At 42.3% G+C, this 14,535-nt stretch overlaps 1 protein-coding gene across 1 annotated transcript; it reads left to right on the plus strand.

Moving 5' to 3' along the window:
* The first annotated feature begins 202 nt into the window (after positions 1 to 202).
* Positions 203 to 3,777, plus strand: mrpl20 (mitochondrial ribosomal protein L20). Its single transcript, XM_063216448.1, has 4 exons — positions 203 to 395; positions 1,219 to 1,329; positions 1,479 to 1,556; positions 2,962 to 3,777. The coding sequence occupies exons 1-4, from the start codon at positions 309 to 311 to the stop codon at positions 3,133 to 3,135; spliced, it is 450 nt and encodes a 149-aa protein (XP_063072518.1). The 5' UTR covers positions 203 to 308; the 3' UTR covers positions 3,136 to 3,777.
* Positions 3,778 to 14,535: the final 10,758 nt, after the last annotated feature.

Raw genomic sequence — 14,535 nt, forward strand, 5'->3', positions numbered from 1 at the left:
CACAAATGTATCCATGTCTGAAACCAGACTGTCCAGTCCCACCCAGCAGTAGTGGCACCCTCGAGGCAGATAATAGGCCATATTTAATTATTTTATCCATTCTCTCTTCTTGAAGTTTATATGAAGTACATACGCCACCAGATGGCAGCACACTTCACTTTGAGAATAGACTTTCAGGCGCATGCGAATGACGTCACACAGCACGAGAGGATTGGAAAACAGTCCATGCTGTGCGGTGTGTAAGGTCACCGTGAAGTGAACTGCAGTCATTTAGTGGCATTTTATGTGTTTTCACCGCAGTCAGCAGCATGGTCTTTTTAACATTCCCATGTTTAATACGGAATCGTGGTCCTGACAGATACTGGAGGATACAAGAGGTTTTGAAAAATGCTAGGGTAAGGTGGTTACGTTGTTTCTGCTCATTCTTTGCTTAGCATAGCATATCACGTCCCATGGTGTATTTAGGAACTTAGGAGGATACATAAGTGTTGTCCATTGTAAGGTGAAAAGATCGGTCGATGCCACGTACGTTTACTATGTTCAAAACATCCCCATGGTGTTAAATAACGTTGCAATGGCTTCATAGTACCTTGAGGTGCGAACCAATTTCGGCTTTGTGCTACTCTGTGCATGTGTCAATGATCAGTGTTTACATTGTTAGTCTCTCTATCACGATTAAAATGATGGTGAACTAAAAGGCTCAACCTAAAGTTATAACCTCTCAGATCCCTCTTAGCCTATCTATATTCGGCACATCCACTGCCATGCCATTGATGGAAATGCAAATCTGTCAACTTGTATACAAATTATACCAATGTACTCTTACGACAGATTTCCTTTTGCTTGTAGAGTTACTACTCAAGCTTGACACAGCCCTTTGCATCAGCTGACTGACCTGTCAGGAAGCTTATGCAGTTGCTAAAGAGATGTAACTTGTAGGCTACAGGCCAAAAATGCATAAATTATCACAACGGGCATTACTCACAATTTGCTGAATAATGGTAAACATAATGGTTAACTCCCAGTCATTGATACAGTACCCTAATAGTATTTTGATGATGATAACAACTTGCATAATCCCACAAAATATGGTTGAAGGTGTGCTGTATATGCAATGTCTCTTGGATGATTCAATGAGCATTGCACACACCATTTTTTTTTTGTTTATGCCTCATGTTTGCGTGTTTGTTTGTTTATTTGTTTGGTTTTTTTCTCCAGCATTTCAGAGGCAGGAAGAACAGATGTTTCTCCCTGGCGGTGCGCGCTGTGCGAAGGGCATTTGTCTATGCCACCAAAGGACGACAGTTGAAGAAGAGAAACATGCGAACGGTACACGTATTTCATACAGCTTCACAACATTGACGTTTAAATAATATAAACAAAGACTACGTATGAGCTACAAATATCATTCTTTTCCCGTTTCATGATTTGGTCATGTTTCTCATTACATTGTCCTCCCTCCTTTATCTGAATTGCAGTTGTGGATCTCAAGGATTGCAGCAGGTTCACACGAACATGGCATGAGATATCCAGTCCTCATGAACAACCTTGTTAAGGTAAGTGTGCCGTATATGCATTATATCGGTCTGCACACACTCAGTGTTACAACCTGACATCTCAACAAGATGAGTTAGCTAAGTGATTTGGTATTTAGTTCAGGTTGTGTTTTTGAGATGGGTTCCTGATTTACACTGCAGCACTATATCGCTCAAATGAACAATTCCACCTCTGCGAGCTGTGCTTCCTTGGTCACACATTGTTGTATGTGTTCTGTCTCTCTAGTTCATTGTCCATCTTAACATTATGGGTTGTCATAAAAGGACATGCTAATTCACTCTAGTCCATTGTCCATTCCGCATGTTTTTCCGTCACACTGTCTTATTTAGCAGAGTGACGAACCTTGCGTGGTGAAATACCTTTCTGATGTGGTTGATACTGAAGTCTGTTGCTAAATAAAGAATGCTAAGCTGTGTAAACCTCAAACTGTCACGGAAAGACATCAGCAGAATTGGGCCTGGACCAAAGGCACCCCTAACCTCAACCTGCTGTGTAGTTGTTGTAGAACACTACGAAAATATATGTGTTGACAACACGCATCCAAAGGCCGTTAAAATATATGTTATTTAGGTGCTGTTTTCATGTAGCTGGATATTTTTGAAAACGCTTTGGCTTGGGACTTTTAAAATCCACATATAAAAACTCTGGCTTTAAATATATTCCATTTAGGGGGCTAAAATGCACCTGTTATAATGGAGTTTTTATCCACATGTTGCATTTTTTTCATGTGCATTTAATGGAGAAAATGACCATTACACATTGGGACAATGTTAAAGTTAGTACAATACAACAATGAACACAACTGTAAAACCAATTACGACAAAGATATTTATATTTGTGTGCTTTTGTGGATGGCTTTTTATTTTATTTTTTTAAGCATTCACAATGCTTTCTGGGAAATTGGGTGTTACTCCTCTGTTTGAAGTCTGCCCCTGGAAAATCTCCGTTCGAAGGAGGAGAAAGCTCTACCACTTACCCCTTGCCCTCTGTTATAATGTGAATTGGGACACCTCTACCTCTACACGTGAACATGCAAAATAGAGGGAATGCTGCCCTACAAAGCAAAAAGGCAGTAACTGCGCAGAGCTCAAACCTGAGTCAGTTGACTTTAAAATGATGCTGCAATCCAGTATAAGTGGTTTTTGGGATATTACTGAAATGTGACAGTTTTGTTACTTTATATTACCACCCTTTTTCCAAATCAATCATTTTATTTATCTGTAGACTTTGATATATATGGCATTAAAGTTATAGTTAGTCATTTTAAACAGCAATCCAGTTACTGCCCTTTTGCTTTGTAGGGCAGCATGGAGTAGGTAGGGCAAATGGGTGATATGCGATTTAGCCCAAGTGTAATGTAACGTATGGAATGTAATTTGCTGTCCTGCGATCTGTGTCTTCTAGTCCAGCGTGCAGCTGAACAGGAAGGTGCTGAGTGACCTGGCGATCAGCGAGCCACGCACCTTCCAGTCGCTGGCCAAACTGGCGCGGGTGCGTCAGGAGGAGGGCTTCCGCGCCGCCCTGGGAGACGGGTCGGAGCCAGCCGGCGTCCTGTCACGCGTCGTCCTTCTCCAGTGAGCGCCGCTCCTTTGTGCAATCCATCATCATCCCCCTGCCATCATCTCACCACAGCCCTGGTGCACTGGTGCGCAGAATGTCTTGCAGTCTCAATGGATCCAGAGGAGAGATGTTACCGTGACACATATACAACCTGATTCACAGGTTCCTTGTAAGCGAGCCTTTGCCGCACATTCAAACACACAGTCCTAGTAGAGTCTTTACCAGACACACGCAAACACGCTCAAGCACATTCAGTCCGATTGTTCCTTGTTCCATTGCTGCACACACGTCACCTACACACAAACACACAGTTTGATTCATAGGTTCCCAGTGTATGAGCCTCCACCACACAAACGCAGACGCATAGTCCAGTTCTGAGGTTCCAAGTAGGTGAGCGTCAGTCTCCAAGTAAGACTCTCCCAGACCTGACCAGTAATCCATGAGCTGCTGATTGTGAGGGATCCAGAGATCTTTCCTCTGGAAAGAAACTATTTGTGCAGTTTGTTCGTGTTTTTTTTTTTGTAATATGTGACAAGAGTTTTGTCTATGACTTTTGGCTGTATTATGTAATGCCTTGTTTTTGTGTACATATGTGGAATGGCAGTACTGTGTATTCCTCTCCATAAAACAAATGAATAAACTATTCGTTATCCTCGAAAAGGTATTTTGTCTTGAATCACAGCTATCAGAAGTCGTGAGAAAATGTAGAGCAAGATGGGCTGAGATTTAGAGTAAGATTTGATCCTGGTTGCTCCATATTTTTATATAAATAAGAACTAGCCTGGCTGCTGCCACCTAGTAGCCTGACAAGCCAGACCCAATACTTATTCCATTCGCACTGAGGAAAGGAATAATAAGGTATTGATGGCCTGGCTTGTAGTGCCTCCATCTTGTAAAGTGATAGAACAACCAGCTGATGCATCAGGCTAGTGAAGATCTAATGGACATTTCAGGTTGCAGCCAACTTAAAGAGAAAACAAGTTTTTATTGTGATATTGAATGCCTCTTAATTTTTCAAATTTAGATATTATATAGATATTCATATAAACAATTGTAGTGCTTAACCTGCAATAGGCACTTCAACCTAGAGCCTGTTAACCAACAACACATCCTCTTAACAAACATCAGTATTGTGTTATCAGCTGCTGTGAAGGGCACTCGTTGAACCTTCTCAATCCGTATTGCTAAGTTTATTACCGGAGTGTTCTTACTGAAGGAATGTCTAAAATTAGCCATATTCTAGGACAGTCTGGAAATTAGATTATAGAATGAAAATGAAAAAAGAAGAAGTGAACAAGCAAAAGAATCACACATGATTCATCCTCCTCTGTGGTGGAGGTAGGAGAGGAAAAGGGAGGCCAGCTTGCTGGGGCAGTGTGAATATTTCATCAGTACAATATGACTCACATCAGCAAAATAATCTCCCCCATGTTTAGAGGGGGTCCATTGTGCGGTTCCACTTCTCTTAAATATTGCAACAAAGTCCTTGTTTGGGTTCTTCACATCAATATGCACCATCCAGATGCTAGGTTTTCTTAATTGTGTTTTAAAAAAAACTATTTTGCCAGCATAGACATGCACTGTTACCACTAATGAAATTGTTTTTTTAGACTTTCCGATTTCTTGTTCTGTCTGAAATATCTTCAACTACCATACAACTTTACAGCTGTTTGCTTTTAATTATTTACAGCTTATGTGGCAAACTATTAAGCTATAAATCAGGGGTAGGCAATTAGCGGCCTGGGGGCCAAATCTGGCCCGCCATCTATTACTTTCGACCCGCGAGACGCAGCAAATAGCAGTGCAATGCAGTGAGTGCAGTCAAATAGCCTGATTGGGGAAAAAATGCAGATGAAATTTGGCATTGATAGCTAGCAATCTTCAGCTAATGAAACATGTAATAGCGATAAATAACAGCCAACTTTATACATTAGTTACTGCAGGCCCGTCACTAGGTTTGAGAGACAGGGGGGGCTTAGCCCCTGAGGAAGAAAATACGCAATTTTTTTCAGCTCACCTGCTAAGGTTTTGTCTATGAATTCATTATTTTAAGAGCAAAGAAATCCTGCACACTGTCCATTCCACCAACAAACTTTAATACATTGTTTCGGTCATCCGACCTTCTTCATGTTGTGTTAAAGTTTGTTGGTGGAATTGACAGTATGCAGGATTTCTTTACACTTGAATGACAACCCCACTGGGATAATATCCTACGCACCTGCCCACCTACGGAGGTGTGCAAAAGCGTCTTCTTGAACAATTATTTTAAGAGCACCATACCGATTTTTAAACACTAGTTACAGTGATTTTTTTTAATTCACATTTTAATGAACATTCCTTATATGTAAGCTAAACAAAACTTTTCAAAATGTTTCAACTGTTTCAAGTTAAAATGATTAGATAAAAATGCAGAGAGCATAATTTACACAAGGACTAGGAACTTTAGGAGTTATTAACTGCGCATCTCCAGGAGAAGCAGTGGTCAGGAAGAGATTCATTCAAACAAGTTCCTTACTTGGAAAACTATGCATCTCCGGCAGATATTTGGTCATTTTTACTCCATTAGTAGCTATTTTGATCAGTTCATGTGTGTTTTCAAACTGTTAAGACAAATATTAAAGCTCAACTATAATTTCAAGACAATGTCAAATTGATTTATTACACGGGTATTGTGAGTGAAAATTGATACTTTGGGTCTGAAGATTTCGTCCGTGTAAGTAATTACACTTTTCTCGAGGTGTTGTTAGTCACAAAGCACAATCCTCTACCTGTTTCCCCCCTGCATAACATATTGCTGTGCACCCTGCTTTTATTGCTGTGCAGTAGGATATAAGTGGCATTAAACAATAAATAAGCAAACAGGAACTTGTATTCAGATTAACTTGCCTTCTTGGTGGTTTGTATTCAGTGCTTCACTGCATTTGTTTTTGGAAAAATGTTAAAAAAATAAAAAATAAAAAAAAAATAGCAAAATCATTTAAGGGGGGGCTTATACTAATGTAGGGGGGGCTAAAGCCCCCCTAAAATAAGCCTAACGACTGCCCTGAGTTACTGGTTTCTAAGGCAGGTTGCCTTAGAGAAAGACGCCAGGACTTTTTACCCAGTTGAAAACCATGGCCACGGCCGGCCCGCGATGCACTTGTCAGAAAAAAAAACGGCCCTCGTCCAAATCCTATTGCCTACCCCTGCTATAAATACTGCTATGGTGCTTAAGTTTCAGGTAATACATTCAACTTTTTTCCTTGTTGTCCTTATATTTTGATATTATCTATCACATGATTGAAATCCTGTACTGTGAGGTTGAAATGTGGACATACAAAGTATCATACAATCAGAGATTTTCCAGGTTCCTTTTCCACTGTCTCTGATGCAGTATCTTCACATGTAACGCATTGCATGCAGATAAGGATGATTAGATCTGGTTATGAAATTTGGCCTTCTACTTCGGGTGCCTGGCTAGCCTGTCTCTCTGTGATCCACCAGGTGGCAGTATAACACAAGATTAAGGGACAGCAGCAGGACGACTGCAGAGTTTAATTTGTAGGTGTTTCATTGAGCCCTGTTGTGGTTTCTGTATGATCTGTTCAGGTTTGCTTTAAATACAACAGACTGCTTCAGTGGAAGCTTTTTCAGACTTTTCATATCGCTTCCCATGGGCAGATAATTTTTGCTATGTGAATTGACTTTGATAACAGTGGAACACCACTAGAGCCAGAATTATTATAATGCTGTGCAATATTAATCAGCTTTTTATTTAGCTGTCTGAAGATGTTCACAAATTCCATGTAGCTTATGCATGAAAAGAGTCTGCCCCATCCCTTTTTTTCAAACCATCGACGACCATTTGCCTAATCTTAACTAAAGATTTACATTACTTCCGCCCCCCTCTCTTTCTCTCTCCTCTCCATACTGAGTGTCTCTTGTATTTGAATGGCATCCTGCCATTGGCATCCGAGGGTGAATAACAGAGATTGCAAAGCCCATATGTGCAGCTATTATGTCGCCGTCAGGGGTCCCCTAATCAAATTTGGGATGGAGAGTAAAAAGCTGAGATTTCCCTGAGCTGGCTGAAGCGACATGGGGAGTGATTTGATGAGATGATGACATCATTAGTCACCTTAGTGACACGCCGACAGGAAGGATTGCAGGGGGAGGCCTGTCTCTGCGTGCTGACGCAGCAGAAGATGACAGTTGGGGATAAAGGGGTCCGTTGTCCCAGGCCCAGAGACAGAGGGTGGTCAGAATTGGGTTCTGATTACATTGTATTTGGTGGGAGGCCCTCTCAGATGACTTTGTCCTGGGCCCGACAAAAGCTGTCAGGCAGCGGCCTTGTCTACAGGTGTTGTGTTTATAGCATGCAGTCAGAACATGGTTCTTATATGGCATCATGATACATGTTAAATTGGGATACTGACTTCAAATACTGCAACATGAGCAGTCATGGGTAAGCGGTGAGTGTGTCAGACTTGTAGTCCAAAGGTTGCCAGTTTGACTTCCGACCTGCCAGGTAAGTGAGGGGAGTATTTAACCAGTGCTCTCCCCAATCCTCCTCCATGACTGAGGTGGTTCCGTCCCGCCTCACTGCTCCTTTGGGCCGCGGCCGCCATTGGTGGCTGGTCCATTGCATGGGTGAGGCATAATTTATTTGTGTGTGCAGTGTGCACTTGTGTGCTGTGGAGTGCTGGGTCACAATGACAATGGGAGTTTCCCTGGTGGGCTTTCAGTTTCACTTCATTTTACTAGCCAGACAGATTGAATTTTCAAATTGCATTTACTATATTTTGACCTGCATTTGTTTTTGTAACTTTATATCTCAAGTAATGATGAGCAATGGTTGCAGTTGATCCACATCAAATTATGGTGTGCTTTAGGGAGTGTTGCTGGCTGGGCAACAGCATCAGTAATGAATGCTGTGTAGACACACTCTTCCACGGTCATTTGGCTATGCATGTGAAAGTCAGGAGAGCTTAAATTGCCACGAGCCATTTTGTCAAAGTCATCCAATTAGAGTCAGGGGTCCCCAAGCTTTCTGGGTCTGAGGGCTACCAAGGGCTACTGAGGGCTACCCGAGGGGTGCTTTTGTTCAAAATCCTCTACTGATGTCATGGCATCATTCTCAAATCACACTATTATTGAATGATAATTTGCTTATAGGTTATAAAGAATAAATAATTTCATATTTAAATTAAGAAAAGCATTAACTGTGACTATAATCTGGTAGTCGTCACTGGTTATTAACATCCTTGGTGGGCACCTCAGAAGCTCCTGGAGGGCTACCTGGCGCCCGTGGGCACCACGTTGGTGACACCTGAAGGGTGTAATCTTGTTGTTACTTGGGCACATCTATCCAAGTTGACCCATGTCTTGTTTTTTAATTATTATTATTTATTCATTTTTAATTATGTCACCTGGTCTTTTTAATACCTTGTAAGTCATTAAATTCCCCTCAACCCTTTTCTTAAAACATCATGGCTACACAGAGATGAAACTTTTAACTGTTCTCTTTTCCATTGTGGCACAGGCCTAATAAATAATTGAGGTAACTGGTAAAACTTCTAATAAGACACTTCAGAAGTATTCTTTTCATGTACTCATACCATTATAGGATATTGGATGGGGATGGAGGGGAGTTGAACACGTGTACTTGCAGATTCAGTAGACAATTTACTGACACTTCAATTTCGATTTGAATTCCAATGTTCTTGTTTCCATGTAAGTTGCTGATCCAGTGGCCACCACCATGTCTGAACATTACAGTACAACAAATTGAAAGTAAAAGCTGAAGTGAAAGCCCAACTCCGATTGTGACACAGCACTCCACAGCACACAAGTAAACACTGCACAGAACGATATTGCATTCATGCCTTACCCGTGCAAGGGGGCAGCCCCTAATGGCGCCTGAAAGGGAGCAGTGCGGCAGGATGGTACTATGTTCAGGGTACCTCGGTCATGGAGGGGGATGGGGAAGAACACTGATTCATTACGGGAGTCGCACTGGCAACTTTTGGGCTACAAATCTGACGCCCTAGCCACTTACCCATGACTGCCCTGGCAGTGTTTTTAGAATAAAACAAATAAGACAGCTTCATTTAAGACATTGAAGGTTATTGTCTGTATAGATGCCACTGGGTAGAATATGCAACACACAAATGGTGATCCTCTGAAATGCTGTTCCCAGCCAATCTGAACTCGCCTTGTCTTGTCTTTGTCTCAGTCTTATCTGAAGTCTTGCCAATTTTTCTCCCTCTTGGACCGACCTTTTCTCTGTGACAGCTTTGTGACAGCCACCACCGCCAAAGATGCGGGTGAAGTTGAACCACTCTCAGGACTTTGACTTTTCTTATGCTCATCTTTCCAGAACCGAGCCGGTGTATATTTAGACTTCAACAGACAAGCGAGAAGAGAAAAAGAGTATGTTTCAAGATTTTCACGCAAACACTCACACACTCACTATGCCTTACTTAGTGAAATAAAAGAAAGCACGAAACTACAAGAAAAACTCAATGTATGTTTGTCTTAAAAATGTGTTTCCCGTATAACGTATTGTGCATTTTGTGTGTCTGTCTGTCTCTTTGTCCGTCTGTCAGGGATGGATTATGATTCCATGGGCCCCTGGGCCAAACAAAAAGAAAGGCCCCTCTCCATGGATGTTGCAAGTTTACGAAACGATTAAGGATTTCACATCAGTTGTGAGACTCTGTGTTGTTTTTGGTTTTGGGGGGATGTCCCGTTATAAATGTGAACATTCAGCTGTTAAAAGTGTGATTTTAATGCAATATGACAAATGGAACTAGAGGCTTCAGCTTCAGGGCCCCCGTCACTCTTGGGCCCCTGGGCCTGGGCCCTGTAGGCCCGCGCAGTAGTCTGTCTGTCTGTCTCCTCTCTTTCAGCACTCCCACAGACTGCTGTTCCTCCTGAATAAAAGGACGTGTACTGCTCCTCACCCTCCTGAAGGATTAAGATGCATGTCTATTTTGGTTCCTACAGTGACGCTGAACTTTTTGTTGTTCAGTGCCGTGGTAGCATAGTGCGTATCTCTGTATTCAAGTATGTAGCCTCCACCCCTCTTCCATTCACTCAGTCAGTGTATCCTACAGTATGCATATCTTCATCTTATCTTATATCTCCAATTATATCCCACCACCGTCCATTCACTTACAGCTCCTAGGCAGTGTACTGTGTGTAGTATATCCCTATCTTCAAGTACTGTATCTCCTGCCCCCATCCATTAGCTCAGACAGTGCTCCCAGCCCGGCAGTGTGTATCCCTATGTTCAAGAAAGACCCCTCCATCCGCTCAGTGCTGCTAAGCACCCTGCACTGAGTCACTGGGTTGGGATGTGTAATAATCTTGTTAGCGTTTCACGTTTTTCTTCCAATGCCTTAAACATCTGCTGCTGCTGCTCCTGCTGCTGCCATCGTGTTCTGCTTAAATGACTCATCAACATAATGAAGTAAGGGCTTCAGCTCTGACACAGCCGCCCATGCTTACTGTATATAGGAAAGGAATTTGGTGTAGGGCAGGGGTGTAGTGAGGAACCTTTTTCATTCAAAGGGCCACTTCAAATTTTACAAAGTCCTCCAAGGGGTCCTCCAAGGGCCATTCTATGAAGGGGGCAGCAGCCCGCAATGGTGCCCTAAAGGGAGCAGTGTGGTGGGACGGTACCATACCCAGGGTAGTTATGGAGGAGGATGGGGGAGAGCACTACTGGTTAATTACTCCCCCCACCAACCTGGCAGGTCAGGAGTCGAACCAACCTAGGGGATACAAATCTGACACCCTAACCATTTACCCATGACTGCATGCCAAGCAGTGGCTCCTCGAGTAAGTAAAGCATTGATGGTAAACATTCCATTAAGGTAGTTTAGTGTCTCAATGACGTGTTGTGCATGTGCAGGCACATTCACTACATTTACATGAAGTTTTGAATTCCGAATTAATCATTCAGAATTAAACAGTTACGTCGAGTTCTCTATGTTCTTTCATTTTATACCGAATGTTTACATGATGTTTTCAAGCGGAATCAAGCTATATTCAGAATTTAAGTGAGATAATTCGGAATTGAACGTCCCATGTAAACGTAGCCATTATGTGATATAGCAAGCCTGTCCCATAACACAAACTCCACTGCATCTGCTCTGATATACAGTATCTGGAGACAAGGATGCTGAAGTCAGCAGAGACAAAAAATGTAAAAAAAAAACCAATCTTAACAAAAACATTTTATTTCCTTTTTTCCACATAAAACCTTGCGGCCTGCACTGCGTAACTCAATCTCGGAAAGCTACCGTGGACTGCTGCTCTCATCAGCTGACATCTTCCGGGCTGCAGGGCCGTGTGCGTGTGAAAGCTGACCCCCGAGATATAGTCTGGCAGAGTCAGTAGAGGAAGCCGCCGAAGGATGGACAGGGGCAAAAAATCAGGCCGGGCATTTTCGCCCAAGACCGGTCCTCCAGGCATTGGAGAGGGGCAATGAAGCCTGTGAAGATATTTTCAGTCAGCTATTTTAACCACATCAGGCCAAATGAATATTTCAATCTGACTCAGACAGGTCAGTTGCTGCGGCATGAGGACTGATACCTCTGCATTGAGGGGAGGACCAGGCCAAAATGATCAAAGAGTCCACCGGGCAAATGCCCTGTATGCCTTATGGCCAATCCAGTTATTGCAGTCGGTGAGGGAGTGAATGAGCACGGCATCTCGTCTCAACTCAGATCTGACGCCTGAGATATGATGCTGCTGCAATTCCACACCCGGGCCTCGTACGTACCCCACCACTCATCTCACATGGCAGCTCAAACATATCCTGTCTGCTTGCTCCTGCTTGGATATTGTGGCAGATCAAACATCGTGTCTAGTAAGATCCTCCTGCTTCTGTACACTGTGAAAGATCAGGGAATTGTGGCAGATTAAACCATTTTCGTATATTACTGTATATTCATCTTGTACTGTAGGCTATTAAGACAGGTGAAGCATATTTCATATTATGCCATATAGGACGTGAAACATCCTGTGTATTACATTTTACTGTAGAGTCTACAGTGTAGACCTATATTATGGTAGATGAAACTATGTCCTATTCATATACAGTATTAAGGCAGGTGAAACAAATTTTACATTATGTAGCCTATTTGTGTATTATGACAGGCCACATGGGATATGGCAGATGAAACCATGCTGTATATTATGTGTTGCTAGGCATAATATTACAATGAGCTTTATGTCATATTTATTATGGTCCACTTGTATACTAACCTACTTCAGTATTAGTGCCAGTCCCAACTCACGTTTCTTTGTACATTACTGACTAGGGCATCTGTATCATTGCCAGTTTAGATATATGAATCTAATTATCTCTGTTAGCACATTGTGTTGTATAGGATTGGTTAGGGTAAACATACCTCGTGTCTACATGATTAATTTAGTGGATCTAACATCTGCCACAGTTGTATAAAAATGTACACTTGGTCAATAAAGGAATCTGGAAGAGAAATCTGCTGGTAGAATATGAGGTAGCATGTCATTTTTCCGTCGCCTCTTTAGTCCGATGCGTCAATATTCCAAAATTTTCCCATTGATCCTACAGCCCACTAACTTTAAATAATTAAATGAAACCCTTTGCTCCGACAGCTCAATGTTCCGACCAATGGCTGGGGTTGGTCATCATCCCAGATTGTATGTCCTGCTTTTCCCGGTGCCAAGTAGACTTGAGCTGCATGCGCTGCGACGAGCACATGCCGTCTGAGTCGGTCTAGCTGTGCCCTTACCAAAACCACCCCTAAACATAACCTGTCATTAATGCAATGTTGCCAAGTTTTACAATTGTGCCCTACCCAAAACCATTCCTAACCCTAACCTGTCAGTAGGCTATTGCAATGTTTCTGAGTTTTAAATTTGCCTTGACCAAAACTTTCCCTAAACCTAACAAGTTACAGACAGCTGCATGACCACTGCGCAGGCTTCAGAGATGACGGTGATCTAAAGCAGCTTTTGGTCGGAACATTGGACTGTCGGGACAAAGGGTTTCATTTAATTGGTAAAAAGTTATCTGAGACTAATTGCTGTAGGATCAATGGGAAATGTTTGGAACATTGACGCATCGGACCAATGGCGTCGGAAAAACGAGCAGACCCAGAATAGGTAACAACTAAGGGCATAGCCAACAGTCCAACAGGGGGTCAGCCCTATTGTCCCACAGCCCATTTGCCCACATCACAAATACGTTCCCATTCATTTTTAGTCCAGTTTCTCCTACAGAGGTAAGTATCTTGTGGTATTATATTGTTGGTGTTTATGACTTAGGTTTAGACATGATTCAATGAGGTTGGGTTTCAGGGAACGTTTTTGGGTGGAACCATTGGGCTGCGGAACCATTGAGCCTACAATATTTTAAAAAACTCTTAGTGATGTGGGACCATTGGGATGTGGGACCATTGGGCCGTGGGAACATAGACACACTCCCCTCCAACAGCTGTTTGACATTCAGTTCAGATGTCATCTTTTGATTATTCATCTGACTGGTGTTTCCTCCTTTACTGAAGCATCCTCCTCAGAAACACACTCCTCTCGGGTGCCCCATAGACACAACTCTAAAATGGCCTTAAAATTATGTGATGAAGTCACTGGAACAGTTTACTTCATTCATACCAGCTGGAGAGCTTAAAAAACAAACTGAACGCCAAAAGCTGTTGCTCAGCCAGGCCTACTAAAATATGAGTATTCAAGTAAGTATTCAACTGAACTCATATTACCCATAACCCCACACCCCCACCACCCCCTCCTAAAAACCTGCTCAGGGCCGCCGCTAGACATTAGCAGAGTAGGCTATGCAGAGCGCTTAGGGCACCAACCAGTGCTTGGGACACCAACCACTTTGCCCCCAAAATTGGCGCCTCTTAAATTGAGATTGACTAAAAAACGTCATGAAAAAAATATTGAATAACATTACAAAACATACTGCATATTTATCAGTTAGTAGATTATTATTATCATTCTTCTTCTTCTTCTTCTTCTTCTTTTTCTTCTTCTTCTTCTTCTTCTTCTTCTTCTTCTTCTTCTTCTTCTTCTTCTTCTTCTTCTTCTTCTTATTATTATTATTATTATTATTATTATTATTTAATTATGAGGGGGGCCTCCTGACCAGTTATGCTTGGGGCCTCCAAAACCTTCGCAGCGGACTTGACACTCACTTCACTAATTTCCCCATGGCTCCTTGTAAGCTCTGTGAGGAAGAGAAGCCCTAATGCGTTACATCAGACAGAGAGCAGGATGAGCCTGCGTGTACCTGTCAGATGGTTTTGCTTCCTGTTAAAACAGCATTTAAAGACTCTCACTTCCTCCACCTCATTAGGCAAGTCTGCTAGACATCACCATGGTAACCACCATTATCTCACGTGGGAGAGGTTTTTTGGTTGTTGT

The sequence above is a fragment of the Engraulis encrasicolus genome, chromosome 14 (genome assembly GCF_034702125.1).
Source record: "Engraulis encrasicolus isolate BLACKSEA-1 chromosome 14, IST_EnEncr_1.0, whole genome shotgun sequence".
NCBI classification, from domain to species: Eukaryota; Metazoa; Chordata; class Actinopteri; order Clupeiformes; family Engraulidae; genus Engraulis; species Engraulis encrasicolus.

Excerpts from the sequence above, each read along its gene's own strand:
- mrpl20 (XM_063216448.1), top strand. The coding sequence starts at position 309 with ATGGTCTTTTTAACATTCCCATGTTTAATACGGAATCGTGGTCCTGAC. Across the intron at positions 396-1,218 it reads AGGTTTTGAAAAATGCTAGG|CATTTCAGAGGCAGGAAGAA; the intron begins GTAAGGTGGTTA and ends TTTTTTCTCCAG. Across the intron at positions 1,557-2,961 it reads TCATGAACAACCTTGTTAAG|TCCAGCGTGCAGCTGAACAG; the intron begins GTAAGTGTGCCG and ends TGTGTCTTCTAG.